Source organism: Crocuta crocuta, unplaced genomic scaffold (assembly GCF_008692635.1).
Source record: "Crocuta crocuta isolate KB4526 unplaced genomic scaffold, BGI_CrCroc_1.0 scaffold214, whole genome shotgun sequence".
NCBI lineage: Eukaryota > Metazoa > Chordata > Mammalia > Carnivora > Hyaenidae > Crocuta > Crocuta crocuta.
In genome coordinates this window covers 302,642-317,877 of record NW_027529999.1, presented here as the reverse complement: position 1 = coordinate 317,877, position 15,236 = coordinate 302,642, and the positions used below count along the sequence as shown (strand labels likewise).

Genomic DNA, 15,236 nt, shown 5'->3' with positions numbered 1-15,236 from the left:
GCCATGGCTACATGCCTCTCTACACCTGCCGTTCATCCCCGCGGCTCCCCCCTCAGCCAGCGGAGGCCCCCGACGGCCCTGGAGGCCTCCTGCGTGCGTTTCCGGCTCGGACTGCAGCTGGCCGTCCCCATGCAGTCCACGGAGCCTGCCGCTGTGAGGTGGCTGGGGGCCGGACAGCACAGAGAGGGCTGCTGGGGCGCAAAGGTTGCTGGGGGAACGGGAAGTCTCCCGTGCTAGATCCTAGCCGTTGACCAGATGTTGGAAGTTCCGAAACCCTTTCGCCCCAGTCTTCTCGGGCAGCCCACCACGAGGTAGCTCTTAGCCCCCTAAGAGAGGAGGACGCGGAGGCCCCGAGAGGGAAGTGCTAGGTCCACCTGCTCGCCAGCTGCACCTCACGCTGGGGGCTCCCTGGAGACAGAAGTGCTGCAGGGCGGCATCGGCCGGCTCAGAGGGCAGACAGTTGCCCCTGGGTCTTGCTCACGGAGCTTGTGACGCAGAGTGTAATTCCTGCCACGGTGAGCACCATGCCTGTGAATGCTCCTGGGAGAGGGGGCAGAAATCGGGGGGCTGAGGCCGGCCATGCTAGGAGGTGCTGGTGCAAGGCTGAACTCAGATGGGGTCTGTCCCCAGAATGCCCAGGGGAAGGAAACTCTGATGGCTCTAAGGAAGAGCTGCAGAGGAAAGGGGTGGGATGGGGAAAGATCCTCTCCTCCTCTGCCTTGGGAGATGGCTTCTGGAAAGGAGTAACCAGGCGTGGCAAGGCCCAAGTAGCGCTTCCTGGCTTCCCACACTTGCAAGCGGTTTAACTTACCTTTTCCACCAATATCTTCTCCGAGGACCTTCCCAACAATCAGTGTGAAGACGATGGCCAGGGAGTTACTGATGGGTACAGCTAGGGTCAGATCTGAGTGATCAGAACGAAAAAAACCTCTGAGATGCCAAAAAACGCCTTTTTTAATTTACTTAAAAAAAATTTTTTTTAATTTATTTTTGAGAGACAGAGAATGTGAGCAGGGGTGGGGCAGAGAGAGAGAGACACAGAATCCAAAGCAGACTCCAGGCTCTGAGCTGTCAGCACAGAACCCGATGCGGGGTTCGAACTCACGAACCTTGAAATCATGACCTGAGCCGAAGTCAGACGCTTAACCAACTGAGCCACCCAGGCATCCCCAAAAATGCCTTTTTTAGGCACAAAACACAGTTTATTATGACAGCCTGTTTAAAAAGAAAAAGAAAAAAGAAGTATCTCTTTCCAGATGAAATCAGGGCAAAGCTCAAGATTCAAGCGAGGCTTCCTGACTGTAAATTCAATGCTCCCTCAATTCTAGCACAAAGACCTGAACTAAATGGTGGTCTGGGACCACCCGGGTTTGCTGATAAGGACGAGGTCTTTGTACTCAGAGAGCTTCCGAGATCTCGGGGATGTCTGGACAGACAGGCCACAAAGCCCAAAGGATGCAGGAGGATGTGCAAAAACACAGCCACCACTTGGTGCAAATTGTGTGCTGGGCGCGTTGCATACATGCCTTACAACAACACTGCAAGAAGAGCACTCATTTTGCATAAAGGAAACAAAAGCTCAGAGAGGACACAGAAACTGAGGCCAAGTGAGAATTTCATTCATTTAGTTTTAATTTATTTTTTTGAGACAGAACGTGGTGGTGGGGGGGGGGTGCGGAGAGGATCCCAAGCAGGCTCCCACTGCCAGCGCAGAGCCGGATGCGGGGGCCTGAACTCACAAACTGTGAGATCATAACCTGAGCTGAGATCAAGAGTCAGATGCTTAACCGGCAGTGCCACCCACGCACCCCTATCTTCTTAAAAAGTTACACTTACGGCTTTTTAAGAAGATAGGGGCACCTGGCTGGCTCAGTTGGTACCGCAGGTGACTCTTGATCTCAGGGTCATGAGTTCAAGCCCCACGTTGGGCATAACATTTAATTTAAAAAAATAAAAAACTTTTTAAGAAGATAGATCTCCTGTTAAGTGTGCTTACTACATGAGCATACCAAAAAAAAGTTTAAATCAGAAACTGAGCTACTTATGATGACAAGACTAATCACTGCCAAGCCAAGGGTTCATGTTGGCTCCTCAGTCAGCTCATTCCTCCCCGGCATTCCTGGCCTCACCTGCTTCAGGAAGAGGAGGAATGTCCTGCTTCGCATCCCGAGAGCCCCCACCACGGATGGCATTCCCCATCCAAGAAACTGGCCCAACTACCTACTCAGAGCTGCTTCCTGGGGCTCACACACCTTCCACAGAATGCGAGGGCTGCTGACGACTGGGGTGCGACAGTAGATGGGGATGGGAAGCAGCACAGGGCTGTGGAAGAGCAAGGGCACTGGAGTGAGGCCAACCTTGGTCTCCCTGTGCCGCCTTGGTTAGGTCCCTGTCCCCTGTGGCCTACACGTACAACAGTGATAGCAAGGTGACATCTCCGCACCACAGAGCCGAGGGGAGATGAGACAGGATAATGTGTCTAGCCGCTGGCTGAAGATGTACACCCTTGATAAAGTGACCACTGTTGTTGATTCTAGAACAGGCAGATGCTAAAGGATGGGACACTGAGCAGGAGATAAGATGTTGCCATTTTCTCAAAACTTGGTAAAGGGCTAACTGCAGTCCGCTGGCGTTCCTGGGCAGCAGGGAGTGCCAGAGGCTTCCAAACTTTCTTTTCTTTATTTATTTCTCAAACTTTTTTTTTTTTTAAGTTTTATTTAAGTAATTTCCACACCTAACATGGGGCTTGAACTCACGATCCTGAGATCAAGAGTCGCACGCTCTACCGACTAAGCCACCCAGGTACCCCTCAGATTTTCTGTTACACGATGTTTTAAGGGACACCTGGATGGCTCAGTCGGTTTAGGCATCTGACTCTTGATTTCGGCTCAGGTCATGATCTCACAGTTCGTGACATTGAGCCTTGCATCGTGCTCTGTGCAGAGCCTGCTTGGAATTCTCTCTCTGACCCTCCCCCACCCTCTCTCTCAAAATAAACATTATTTATTTAAAAAAAATTTTTTTTAATGTTTTTTATTTATTTCAGAGAGAGGGAGCGTGAGCAGGGGAGGGTCAGAGAGAGAGGGAGACACAGAATCTGAAACAGGCTCCAGGCTCTGAGCTAACTGTCAGCACAGAGCCCGACACGGGGCTCGAACCTATGAACCATGAGATCATGACCTGAGCCGAAGTTGGATGCTTAACTGACTGAGCCACCCAGGCGCCCCAATAAACATTTTTTTTTTTTAATGATGTCTCGGGGCACCTAGGTGGCTCAGTTGGTTAAGCATCCAACTTTTGATTTCGGCTCAGGTCATGATCTCAATGGTTTGTGGGTTCAAGCCCCACATTGGGGCACTGCCAGCCTGAGATTCTTTCCTTCTCCCTCTCTCTCTGCCCCTCCCCCACTCATGCTGTCTCTGCCTCTCTGAAAACAAATTTTTAAAAAAAGGTTTGTCTTATGAAAAGCCCCAAATGTAAAATAGATAAAAAAGTACAGTGCTAGCTGAAACTGAGTGGCAGCCCTGGAGGTCAGCCTGTCTCCTCGCCCTCCCATGGCCTCTGAGGGGTTCCCCTGAGCTATCTGGGGCCCGGGTGAGATTCCAGAGGAAATGAAACCACAGCAGAGGGACTTCTCAGCGTGAAGTTCAAGAACATAAACTTGAAGCCATACATAGCTTCAAATCCTTCTGCGCTAACGTGCTTAGATCTTCAGAGAAGGGAAATAAATTGTCCAAAATTTTGTAACTTCATCTCCTACAAGAAGATCATCATGTCTGCTTCAAAGCAGCATGATCAGAATCCAAGAGGCCTGCCTCATTTTCTTGCACTTCTCTTGATTGTACTTCACAGATACCATGTTTTTAACAAATTGAAAGTCTGTGGAAACCCTGCAGTGAGCAAGTCTATCGTTGTCATTTTTCCAACAGCACTGGCTCACTCTGTATCTCTGTGTCGCATTTTGGTAATTCTCGCAGAATTTCAAACTTTTCATTATTATTATATGTGTCCTGTAGATCTGTGATCAGGGATTATGACTTGCTGAAAGCTCAGAGGACGGTTAGCATTTCTAGCAATACAGTATTTTTTTAACGTTTACTTATTTAAGTTTATTTATTTTGAGAAAGAATGAGCGGAAGGGAGGGGCAGAGAGAGAGAGAAAGAGAGAGAGGATCCCAAGCAGGGCTCCACGCTGTCAGCATGAAGCCCTATGTGGGGCTCAAACTCACGAACCGTGAGACCATGACCTGAGCCAAAGTAGGACCAACTGAACTTAACCAACTGAGTCACCCAGGTGCCCCAGCAATAAAGTATTTTTTTAAGATTAAAAAAAAAAGATTAAAAAAAATTTTTTTTAAGTATTTTTGAGAGAGAGTGCACATGCACCCAGGTGGGGGATGGGGAGAGAGAGGGAGACACAGAATCCAAAGCAGGCTCCAGGCTCTGAGCTGTCAGCACACAGCCTGATGAGGGACCCAAACCCACAAACCGAGGCAAAGTCGGTCCGTCAACCAACTAAACCACACAGGCGTCCCAAGTATTTTGTAGTGAAAAAATGCATTGTTGTAGACACGATGCTATCACATACCTAATAGCCTACAGAATAGTATAAACATAACTTTTATTTTTAATTTTATTCTTAAGTAAACTCTACATTCAAACTCACGACCCTGAGGGGTGCCTGGGTGGCTCAGTCTGTTAAGCGTCCGACTTCAGCTCAGGTCATGATCTCACAGTTTGTGGGTTCGAGCCCCGCATCAGGCTCTGCGCTGACAGCTCGGAGCCTGGAGCCTGCTCTGGATTCTGTTTCCCTCTCTCTCTACCCCTCCCTGCTCATGCTCCGTCTATCAAAAACAATAAACAAAAAACTCATGACCCTGAGATCAATAGTCGCATGCTCCCCCGACTGAGCCAGCGGATGTCCCCAAACAGAACTCCTCTATGCACTGGGAAACGAAAACATTCATTTGACTTGTTCTGTGTTATTTTATTGTGGTGGTCTGAAACCGAACCTGCAACATCTCTGAGGCATGGCTATAAAACGTGTAAAACTAGTCCAGTATCTGATGCAGCTGAAGACAGTCATCAATCAGTGGGGGAGGGGGAGGGAGAGAATTTACATTTATTGAGTTCCTAATGTGTGCACCAGGTACTCTGCTAGATGCTTCTCATACACTGAATTTAATTCTCTCAATGGCAGGAAGGCCATCCTATGCTCAATTTAGAGGCTTGCACAGGGTCAAGCAGGTAGCACACGGCGGAAACAAGAGTGTCAAGGCCAGCCATTCGCACAGCAAAATGAATCTTCTATCTTCCTCTACTGCTGAGCGTGACTGCCAGGCTTCAAACCAAACCAAGTGCCCGGCAGCAACTCGTAATCAGCCCACTGTGCCCTGACTGCTCAAAGAAGAGGGTGCAAAGGGAGAACCAGAGACAGCGGGCTCTCCCACACTCCTGAAACAAGGTGTTTCAGGCACCCTCCCAAGTGACTCTTGGGGGCGGCCTCCACCACTGAGCGGAGCAATTCTAAGTCAGAAACCCACCTGTTGATGCCAAGGTGAGGTAGTAGAGAAGGGAGCCACATTGGTTGAGGAAGAAGGGCATCAAGTACTGGAAATAGAAGAAATCTGCAGTCAGTGTGATGCCTGATGAACAGCCTTGCCTTCTTTGAGCTTCTAGATATGCCTTTCCTGGGGAGGAGGCGTAGCTATAAGGGCCCAGAGAGTGTTTCAGAGAGTCCTCTGAAAAGGACCCTTCCAGGGCAGACAGCAAGTTACTGACCGAACTCCATGCCTTTACCCTGAATGTCCCTCCCTCAGCCCTGCTAGTTCCCATCTTCCCCACCCTGCAAATCCCTGAGTACCAATGCCACTTCCTCTGAAAACACTCCCCCCAGGCTCCTAGCTCCAGCCTCCCTCGGTGGAACTCAAGATGCACTTGATCTGCACCGCTTTCATAGCCCTTAGCCCCGATAGGCAGCTGGGTCTGCATTTTGTCTTTCCCACTAGCCTAGACTGGTAGCACTGAGGTCAGAGGTAGTTCTCCAGATCCTCCCATGCCAGGATCCATTTAAGCCCCAAGTCCTCCTTTGGAAAGGTCTGTTGGAGGGACCCCAAAACAAAATATTAGTAACAGCAGCCTTAGACTGAACACTACTTGTGTACTAGTTAAGTGCTTTATGCACCTCACCTCACTGAATCCTCACAACGGTTACCATTTATCATTCCCATCTTACAGATGATGAAACTGAGGACAAGTGTCTCATCTAAGAGCTTCCAGCGAGTAAGCTGGTGGGGAGCAGATTCCAACTCAGACTTGTTTGACTCCAGAGACCAAAGTTTTAGCAGCTATGCACGAGAAAGGGGCCATTCACTGACGCACCTCGGTGTTCAAGAAGAGGGTCTTCATCTCCTGCAGCAACTGCCGGGCCCAGGTCCGCTCATGCACTTGGTGCAGGCGGGAGGAGGCCCGCTTCAGCAGCGGCTGTGTGCCACCCCACAGGGCGGCCACCAGCACCAGAGCCAGCACCTGCCCTGGACAGAGACGCGAGTGACCCTCCCCCCCACCAAACTGCCGCCCTCGGGGCCCAGCCCTCCTCTGGCCTCCCCTCCTCAGCCAGCAGCTGCCACAAGTCTCCTTCGCTCTCCGACGCCCCGGGTGAGACTGGAGGGCAGGGCAGGCGCCTGGAGGCCGAAGAGATGGATCCAGGAGCCAGGAGTTTGGGGTTGGACAGGGGTCAGGGTCAAGTGGTGGAGGTGGCGCAGGAAATGAACTCGGGGCACGGTTCGGGAAACCCCTAGAGGGGCGGAGCCGCCTACCCACCTAGAGACGCCGCCATGGCAACGCCGCTCCCGGTCACTTCCGGGAGCGAAGGGGCGGAGACCCACAATCCGGAAGTGGCGCCAAAGCCCCTTCCGGTCCTACTCACGTTGCTGCTTTCCTCCTTTGACGCCGGCATGGTGAGCTTCCTTAAGTTGGGGTGTTAGCATGGGGGCCTTTGGAGGGGTCTGGGGCCGATATTTGGCGCTGACACTCCCATCCTGTCCCCACAGAAGCCGATCCTGCTGCAGGGCCATGAGCGGTCCATTACGCAGATTAAGTACAACCGCGAGGGAGACCTCCTCTTCACCGTGGCCAAGGACCCTGTGAGCGTCGGCAGAGGGCGGGCCGGCGGGACCTTGCAGCCGGGGCCGAGAGGGGGCGAGTTCACTCTCACCGGGCCGTGGGTGGACAAGCCAGTTTTGCCCGAGAGGGGAACCAGAGAGCGCCCCATCCTGAGAAGCAAGGAGAGACCATCCCGGGAGTGGGTGGACGAGAGCATTTTACCTGGAAAGAACGCAGTCGTTGGTAGAAGGGAGTAGCCTGGAGGGAAGAAAAAAAAAGCAAGAGACCTTTGTGGGAGGGAGACGGAGATCAGGGGACTGGGAAGAGACCACTCTGTGAAAGAACAAAACTATTCTTTCAGGGTAGGCGAACACACCACCTCTAGAGAGGGAAAGCTGATCCTTGAGCTGTGAGGGACAACAGAGGACTCAACGGAGGTATCCCTGGGCCCATTTCAGTCGGTCCTGCTGGGCGCCATCCTCCCTTTCACTGAGTGCAAACAGCCCCTCCCAGCACTGCCCTTTGACGCACCTCCGTATGAAAGAAGTTAACTCTAGTGGCTAAAAGCGGGAGACGGGAAGCCTGCAGACCTGATTTGAATCGTGACCCCCACATCCAATAGCACTGTGACTCTGAGCCTGTCATTTAATCTTTCTAAACTTCATTTCCTTTTTTATAAATTATGGGTACAGATAGTACCTCCCTGGTGGGGTTGCCTTCAGGGTTAAATGAGATTCAAGTAGGGAGCTTAGCAGCTTAGCACCAGTAAGTACCTGATGTGTATGAATGGAGAATTGTTAGTCACTTACATTTAAACTTTTTTAGACCCCATTTTATTGAAGCCTCACAGCTACCCTTTGAAGAAGGCATTATCGTTGTGGCCATTTTACAGATAGGAAAGTAAGCTCAGAGGAGAGAAGCGCTGTGTTTGAGAGCTAGGGGGCGGGCTGGGACTATGGCATGGAGATGATTTTGCAGGCCTCCTGACTGCCCTGCCATTTGCCTGCAGGAAGAGGGGGAGAATCCAGGAGCTGGTCTTTTTACCAGCAACCTGCTGTCTCGCAGGAGATGAGCAGGAGAGGGTAAAATGTGGCCTCGCTAGCGGCTGTGGAGGGTTCCTGGAGAACCTCTAAACAGAAGGCCGTTGCTCTGCCTGGGATGTTTACCCTGCGTCACTGTCATTAACTCCTCCAGATTGTCAACGTGTGGTACTCTGTGAACGGTGAGAGGCTGGGCACTTACATGGGCCATACTGGAGCCGTGTGGTGTGTGGACGCCGACTGTATCCTTGGCTTTGCTCTGCATCTGTGCCCCCAGGCTCTGCCGGCCACGGAGAGGCCGCCAACTCGGAGTTGAGAGTTTGGGGTGCTGTTGCGGGTCTAGGGAATGACATCTGCCTCCTAATCCCCAGTCTGTTCCCTGCTTGGGGGAACATTCAGGACAGATTCCAGTTCTAGATGAGGAGAGTAGAATGCTCCGAGGTAAGAGAGGAAGGAGGGCTGGCCGGGGCTGCATGGGGAGGTGATTCAGTTGGTTTTCCAGGAGGACGGGGGCTCAGTGAACTTGGTCATATTTCTTAACACCCTCTTCAGGGGACACCAAACATGTCCTCACCGGCTCAGCTGACAATAGCTGTCGTCTCTGGGACTGTGAAACAGGTAAGCCTGGATCATTTGCTTTTTCCACAGAGCCCACTTTGGATCCTCGGTCCCGTTCCCCCCACCCCACCCTGAAACTAAATAAGCTAAGAAGAAAAAAAAAGAGGCATTGCCGTGAGGTGTAAGCCATGTTGGAGAAAAGCACAGAGCGCTGTGGAAGGCCAGACAGGGGCAGCTGATTGCCTGGGTTGGGGATGGGAGCATCCCGGGAAGGTTTCCCAAGAAAAATGTCACATGAGCTGGGGTTGAAAGCATGAGAAAGAGGTCATTGCCGTGGCACGGACTGGAATGAAAGCATGGCAAGTGTCCTGTCCAAGTCATCTGATCTGTGGGGAGTTTCTGCTTCTTAGGAGATGAAGTAGACAGACAGGAGAGAAGACGAGGCCGGCAAGGGTCAGAATAGGCCCTGAATGCCAAACTCAGGAGCTTGGCTTTGTTCCGTCGGACCTGGCATGCTGTGGAGGTCCCTGCGTGGGGCAGAGCGTGTTTGGTTTTAGCAAACTCCAGTGGCCGTGGGGAGCACTGGAAGAACAGACTGAAGACACGGAGCCTATTCGCCTGCTCCATGGAATAAATATTTACTGGGCACCCAGTTCTGTGCCAGCTCTATGCTGCATACAGGAGACACGCAGAGAAATTCTGAGAAGACCAATACCACTCTGAGAGCAGTGCCACAGCGGCAGGATGTCGGAGGAGGGATGGAGAGGGGCGGCTGGGTGGCTCAGTCGGTTAAGTGTCTGACTTCGGCTCAGGTCATGATCTCATGGTTTGTGGGTTCGAGCCCTGCATCGGGCTCTGTGCTGACAGCTAGCTTAGAGCCTGGAGCCTGCTTCGGATTCTGTATCCCCCTCTCTGACCCTCCCCAGCTCACGCTGCCTCTCTCTCTCTCTCTCAGAAATAAATACAATGTTAAAAAAAAAAAAAAAAACTGAGGAGAGATGGAGAGGAAGCAAAAAATCTTGAGCTAAAGCGTAGCCACCAAGGTGGTGGTGGGTTGGGGTCCAGAGAGCAGGAGAAGCAGTGACTAGGAGGGGAGGCAGGTGTAGAGAGTGTCTTCTCGATGGCATTAGACAAGGGTCACCCACATTCCTGCCTGTTCCCAGGGAAGCAGCTGGCCCTACTCAAGACCAATTCGGCTGTCCGGACGTGTGGCTTTGACTTTGGAGGCAATATCATCATGTTCTCCACGGACAAGCAGATGGGCTACCAGTGCTTCGTGAGCTTCTTTGACCTGCGGGATCCAAGCCAGATCGGTGAGGCAGCGCTGGGGTGGGGATGAGGACCGGGGCTGGGGGACAGGGCGTAGCTCCGGAGCCCAGGGCCTGACCTCCTATCCTACACGCAGACAACAACGAGCCCTACATGAAGATCCCATGCAACGACTCCAAGATCACCAGTGCCGTTTGGGGGCCCCTGGGGGAGTGCATCATCGCAGGCCATGAGGGCGGAGAGCTCAACCAATATAGTGCCAAGGTGAGGAGGTGGGTGGGGCTCAAGCCCCTCTGAATGATCCCCTTCAAGAGGCAGGACAGCACAGTAGTGAAGAGCAGGGGCTGGGTTCAGATACAGAGTTCACCACTTTGGAGGTGTGTGAATTCAGGGCAAGGTACTTCCCTGAGCCTGTTTATCTGTAAACCTTTGCAAGGATCAAATGACATCAGGCCTTCGGAAAAACTTGTCACAGGGGCACCTGGGTGTCTCAGTCGGTTGAGTGTCCGACTTCAGCTCAGGTCATGATCTCACACATTCATGAGTTCGAGTCCCGTGTCGGGCTCAGTGCTAACAGCTCAGAGCCTGGGTCCTGCTTCAAATTCTGTGTCTGCCTCTCCCCAGCTCGTACACTCTCTGTCTCTCGCTCTCTCTCTCAAAAACAAAAAACTTAATAAAGAAAAACTTGTCACAGAGTCCTCTGGATAGGTTAATAATGATCACAAGGAAGCATTTTCCTGCCACTGCTGAGTGCCGGGCGTCATGCTGGACCCTGAGGACAAAGACATGAATCAGATGTGCGCCCTGTCCCCAGGGAGACAGACTGGCCAACAGCTAACACATGAGTCAGGTTGTGAGTTGTGCCACCATCGAGGTCCCAGCCAAGCACAGAAAGTGCCCTCCGTCACAGAGAAGGTGGCACGTACATTAAGCCGTGAAGAATAAATAGAGCTTCAAGCAAGGGAGAGGCAGTTCCACAGGTGAAAGGAACAGCACACACAAAAGCATGGAGTTGAAGGAATAGGGGGACTGGTCAGAAGAGAGTCTGGTGTCCTTGGGACACAGTATTGGAGAAAGTGCATAGCGACTTGAGTTTTTGAATATCAGGAGGTAAAGGAACTGTGATTTTCCTTTGGGCAGCAGGGACTCTTTAATTGGTTATTGGTAATCAGATTTTTCTTTTTTTTTTTTTTTAATTTATTTCTGAGAGAGAGAGAGAGCATGAGCAGGGGAGGGTCAGAGAGAGAGGGAGATACAGAATATGAACAGGCTCCAGGCTCTGAGCTAGCTGTCAGCACAGAGCCTGACATGGGGCTTGAACCCACAGACTGCAAGATCATGACCTGAGCCGAAGTCGGACACTTAACTGACTGAGCCACCCAGGTGCCCTAGATTTTTCTCTTTAGAAGGCTTTTCCAGGTATAGTCCATTTCAGAGAATGGACCTGAATGAGGCAATATCTCTGGAGGTATGGAGCTCCTGACAGTTGAGAGACGTTTAGGGGTGACTGATGAGATGGGGGAAGGAAAGGGGCAAGCCCAGGCTGTCTTGGATTTCTCATTTAGGTGCCTGGGCAGTGCTGGAGTGTACTACCATAAAGGTTAGTCAGTCACTCAGCAAACACTGACTGTAGTCCACTAGGCCCCACACCTACCTGCAGGAAGGGAATGGAAACCAAAGTCAAAGGTGTAAAGAATGCTTGATGCCAGCGAATAGTGGAACTGATCTGTGCCTTCAGACAGGCCTGACTGCAAAGCTGGTCCTTTTTCCCCGAAATACTGGAGCCACATATGTCCCTACCGTGTGTCCACATTTATGAAGGAGATAAAAATACATCCTTCCCACAGAATAGGTAAAAATAATTCAGGAATGGGGCACCTAGGTGGCCCAGTCAGTTGAGTGTCCAATTTCAGCTCAGGTCATGATCTCGAGGTTCATGGGTTTGAACCCTGCATCGGTCTTGCTGCTGTCAGCATGGAGCCCACTTAAGATCCTCTGCCCACCCCCCCTCCGCCTGCCCCCCACTTGTTCTCCTTGCCTCTCAAAAATAAACATTCTTTTATAAAGTTTAGGCATACCTGGGTATCTCAGTCGGTTAAGGGTCTGACTTTAGCTCAGGTCATGATCTCACGGTCTGTGGGTTCAAGCCCCACATTGGGCTCTATGATGACAGCTTGGAGCCTGCTTCACATTCTGTATCTCCCTCTCTCTCTGCCCCTTCCCTGCTCATGCTCTGTCTCTGTCTCAAAAATAAATAAATATTAAAAAAAAATTTTTTGTAAGTTAAAAAATAATTCAGGAAAGGGGCAACTGGCTGGCTCGGCCCGTAGGGCATGCAGTTCTCAATCTTGGGGTCATGAGTTTAAGCCCCGCAATGAGCATAAAGCTTATTTAAAAACAACAACAAAAATAATTCAGGAGAGGAAAGGAGAATTCTCTGAGGGTCTAGTGTGTGTGAGGCACAGTGCTCAAAAGGCCTTTTAATCATCTAACCAGTGTCTGCAGTGTAGACCAGGTTCATGTCACAACAGAGTCAAACAAGACACGGTCCCCGTGTGCCTACAGTGATCCTCGGTGGTGGGCTTTTAGTAATCTTGTTTTCTAGATAGAGAAATTGAGGCACAGAAAGGTGCTTTGAGGGCAGACTTTCAAATTCGGCTCTTTGTACTGTACAGGCTAGCCGGTTGCTGAGTGGATGGGGAAATCAGGAGGTGAAGTGGCCCTCGGAGATCTTAAAAAAAAGCTGGACACACAGCAGTCCTTGTGGACCGTGACTCCGACCCTGGCTGGGGAGGGGTGAACGTGGGCGCTCTGCCCTTTAACAGCCTGCACGATCTCCTGCGGGTGGGTCACACCACCTCTCGGAACCTTACTTTCTTCCTTTGAAAATGTTCTTCAGGGGCGCCTGTGTGGCTCAGTAGATTAAGCGTCCGACTTCACTCAGGTCATGATCTCGTGGTTCGTGGGTTCGAGCTCCGCATCAGGTTCTGTGCTCACAGCTCAGAGCCTGGAGCCTGTTTCAGATTCTGTGTCTCCCTCTCTCTCTCTCTGCCCCTCCCCCACTCATGCTCTGTCTCTGTCTAATAAATAAAAAAAAGGAAAAAAAGAAAATATTCTTCAGGGGCGCCTGCGTGGCTCAGTTGAATGCTCAACTCTTGATTTCCGCTCAGGTCATGATCTGTTCATTCGTGAGTTTGAGCCCTGCATCAGGCTCTGTCCTGACAGGCCTGCTTGGGATTCTCTCTCTGCCCCTCCCCTCGACTCCCTCTCTCTTTCTAAAAAAAAAAAAAAAATAGAAAACAGGTGTCAAGCGTATGGCACAGTGCTTGGCAAATTGTGACTGTTGAAAGGACTAAGTGAAAAGTGCTCTGCCCTTGTAATGTGCTGGTTAATTAATAGGTCCATAGATTTGTCACCATAAACGGGTATTTTCGTAAATGGACTAGCAGCGTTCATGAAATGTGCATACACGGGCCGGGTTCAGATGTGGGCTTCGGAGGGGGGCAAATGTTGGTTCAGGGGAGACCCAGGCCATCCCAACCCAGACCTCCCCTCCCCTGGCTGGGACAGGGGGCAGTATAGAAGCCCCGCTGAGCAGCGGGACCAGTGGAAGTCTGGCCACCCAGAGCCTCACTCTTCCCCTTCCACCTTCCCCAGTCTGGAGAGGTACTGGTGAATGTTAAGGAGCACTCCCGACAGATCAATGACATCCAGTTATCCAGGGACATGACCATGTTTGTCACCGCCTCCAAGGACAACACGGCCAAGGTGAGCCTGGGCAAGGGGTCTGGCACAGGGCTCCCACCGTCCTGAAGGCTTTCAGCTTGCCCGACTTCCCCCAAGAAGACTCCTGCAGATTGCCTTCCCCTGTCTTCTCTCTCTAGCTCTTTGACTCCACAACTCTGGAACACCAGAAGACTTTCCGGACAGAACGTCCAGTCAACTCGGCCGCCCTCTCCCCCAACTATGACCACGTAAGGGAACCGCACCCAGGCTTCTGCTGACGCCTCGGAATGCTTCCAGCATCTAGGTGTCCGTGGATATCTGAATTCTGGGGGAAATAGTGTCAGCTGGAGAGGAGAGCGAAGAGAAGGCTGAATGATCGGGAGGCCCCAGGGAATGGGCCAGGAGGTGGCTGACGTATCTGTTGGGCCCTGCCCTTAGCATCCTTCTAGTCTGATGTGGGAGATATTAAAAGCTTATGGGCTGGGGGTAAGAAACAGAAAATGGACTTGTCTGCCCTTGGGGCCTGTCTAGAGTTTCTTCTTCCCTCCAGGTGGTGCTGGGCGGTGGTCAGGAAGCCATGGATGTAACCACCACCTCCACCAGGATTGGCAAGTTTGAAGCCAGGTAAAGGGGGAGGGGCACTTCCAAATCAAAACCCAATGGAGTGTCTTTCCTGATGGACACAAACCACATTCCCAAGACTTCCCTTATGTCTTTGGCTGCTAGGAGGTGCAGCCAGATTTGTGGCCCTCCTGGGAACAGGTGTGTGATCCAGCAGTTACAGCATGACCTTGGGCCCACTCTGAAGCCCTGGACACATCCTCGTATTTCTCGGTGCCCCAATTTTCTCGATTGTGTAATGGGGACAGCGATAATACACTGATCTCATACAGTTGTGCAGATTAAGTGCACAAGTTCACGAGCTAGCGCTTGCTGCACAGCATGCAGTAAGGGAGCTAACTATCCAGTCTGCCGCTCCTCTCATTTTGTTCACATTCCCCACTCTCTACCTGCCTTTTGGGGAGTGGTACGTCCACCGTGCCTTGGAAGGAGATGGAGAGTGAATTGTCCCTTCCCACCACCCTCCTTCAGGTTCTTCCACTTGGCCTTTGAAGAAGAGTTTGGAAGAGTCAAGGGTCACTTCGGACCCATCAACAGCGTTGCCTTCCACCCCGATGGCAAGAGGTAGGGCTCTGTGCAGGGAGCTGAGCTCAGTCCGGGTTTGGCCTCCACCCCATCACCATGCCCTGCCCCACAGGCTTGCCCCTCCACCCCCCTAGAGGGAGCACCCGACTAGCCCCTGGCTCTTCTCTTTCCAGCTACAGCAGCGGTGGTGAAGATGGTTATGTCCGCATCCACTATTTTGACCCACAGTACTTTGAATTTGAGTTTGAGGCATAAGAAGCTTGGATCTCCATCGGGACCAGGGGAAGTTTCTGGGCCAGGACTCGCAGAAAGTTTTGGACTCTGAGAAAATAAATTAGTTTGGAAATAAATGGTTTCTGGTGAGAAGTTTTGTGGGGATTGTTATATCATTTT

General features: G+C 51.5%; 2 protein-coding genes across 2 annotated transcripts; one reads left to right on the top strand and one right to left on the bottom strand.

Annotated features, from left to right (window-relative positions):
* Positions 1–8: 8 nt before the first annotated feature.
* Positions 9–6,882, bottom strand: TMEM234 (transmembrane protein 234). Its single transcript, XM_077763524.1, has 5 exons — positions 6,823–6,882; positions 6,382–6,533; positions 5,544–5,610; positions 812–904; positions 9–540 (listed from the first exon to the last, which is right to left on the bottom strand). The coding sequence occupies exons 1-5, from the start codon at positions 6,836–6,838 to the stop codon at positions 446–448; spliced, it is 423 nt and encodes a 140-aa protein (XP_077619650.1). The 5' UTR covers positions 6,839–6,882; the 3' UTR covers positions 9–445.
* EIF3I (eukaryotic translation initiation factor 3 subunit I) lies at positions 6,837–15,193 on the top strand. The gene is given in 13 exon segments (XM_077763523.1): positions 6,837–6,902; positions 6,904–6,940; positions 6,943–6,959; positions 7,053–7,145; positions 8,299–8,386; positions 8,697–8,762; positions 9,866–10,015; positions 10,108–10,235; positions 13,629–13,739; positions 13,856–13,945; positions 14,248–14,321; positions 14,790–14,882; positions 15,017–15,193. Coding segments are annotated over 13 exon segments (1,095 nt in total). The 3' UTR covers positions 15,099–15,193.
* Positions 15,194–15,236: the final 43 nt, after the last annotated feature.

What these genes read in the sequence shown, in the direction of transcription:
- TMEM234 (XM_077763524.1), bottom strand. An exon ending in CCTCACCTTGGCATCAACAG is followed by an intron (nt 905 to 5,543) that starts GTGGGTTTCTGA and finishes CTGATCACTCAG; the next exon opens with ATCTGACCCTAGCTGTACCC. An exon ending in AGAAGATATTGGTGGAAAAG is followed by an intron (nt 541 to 811) that starts GTAAGTTAAACC and finishes CCCCTCTCCCAG; the next exon opens with GAGCATTCACAGGCATGGTG.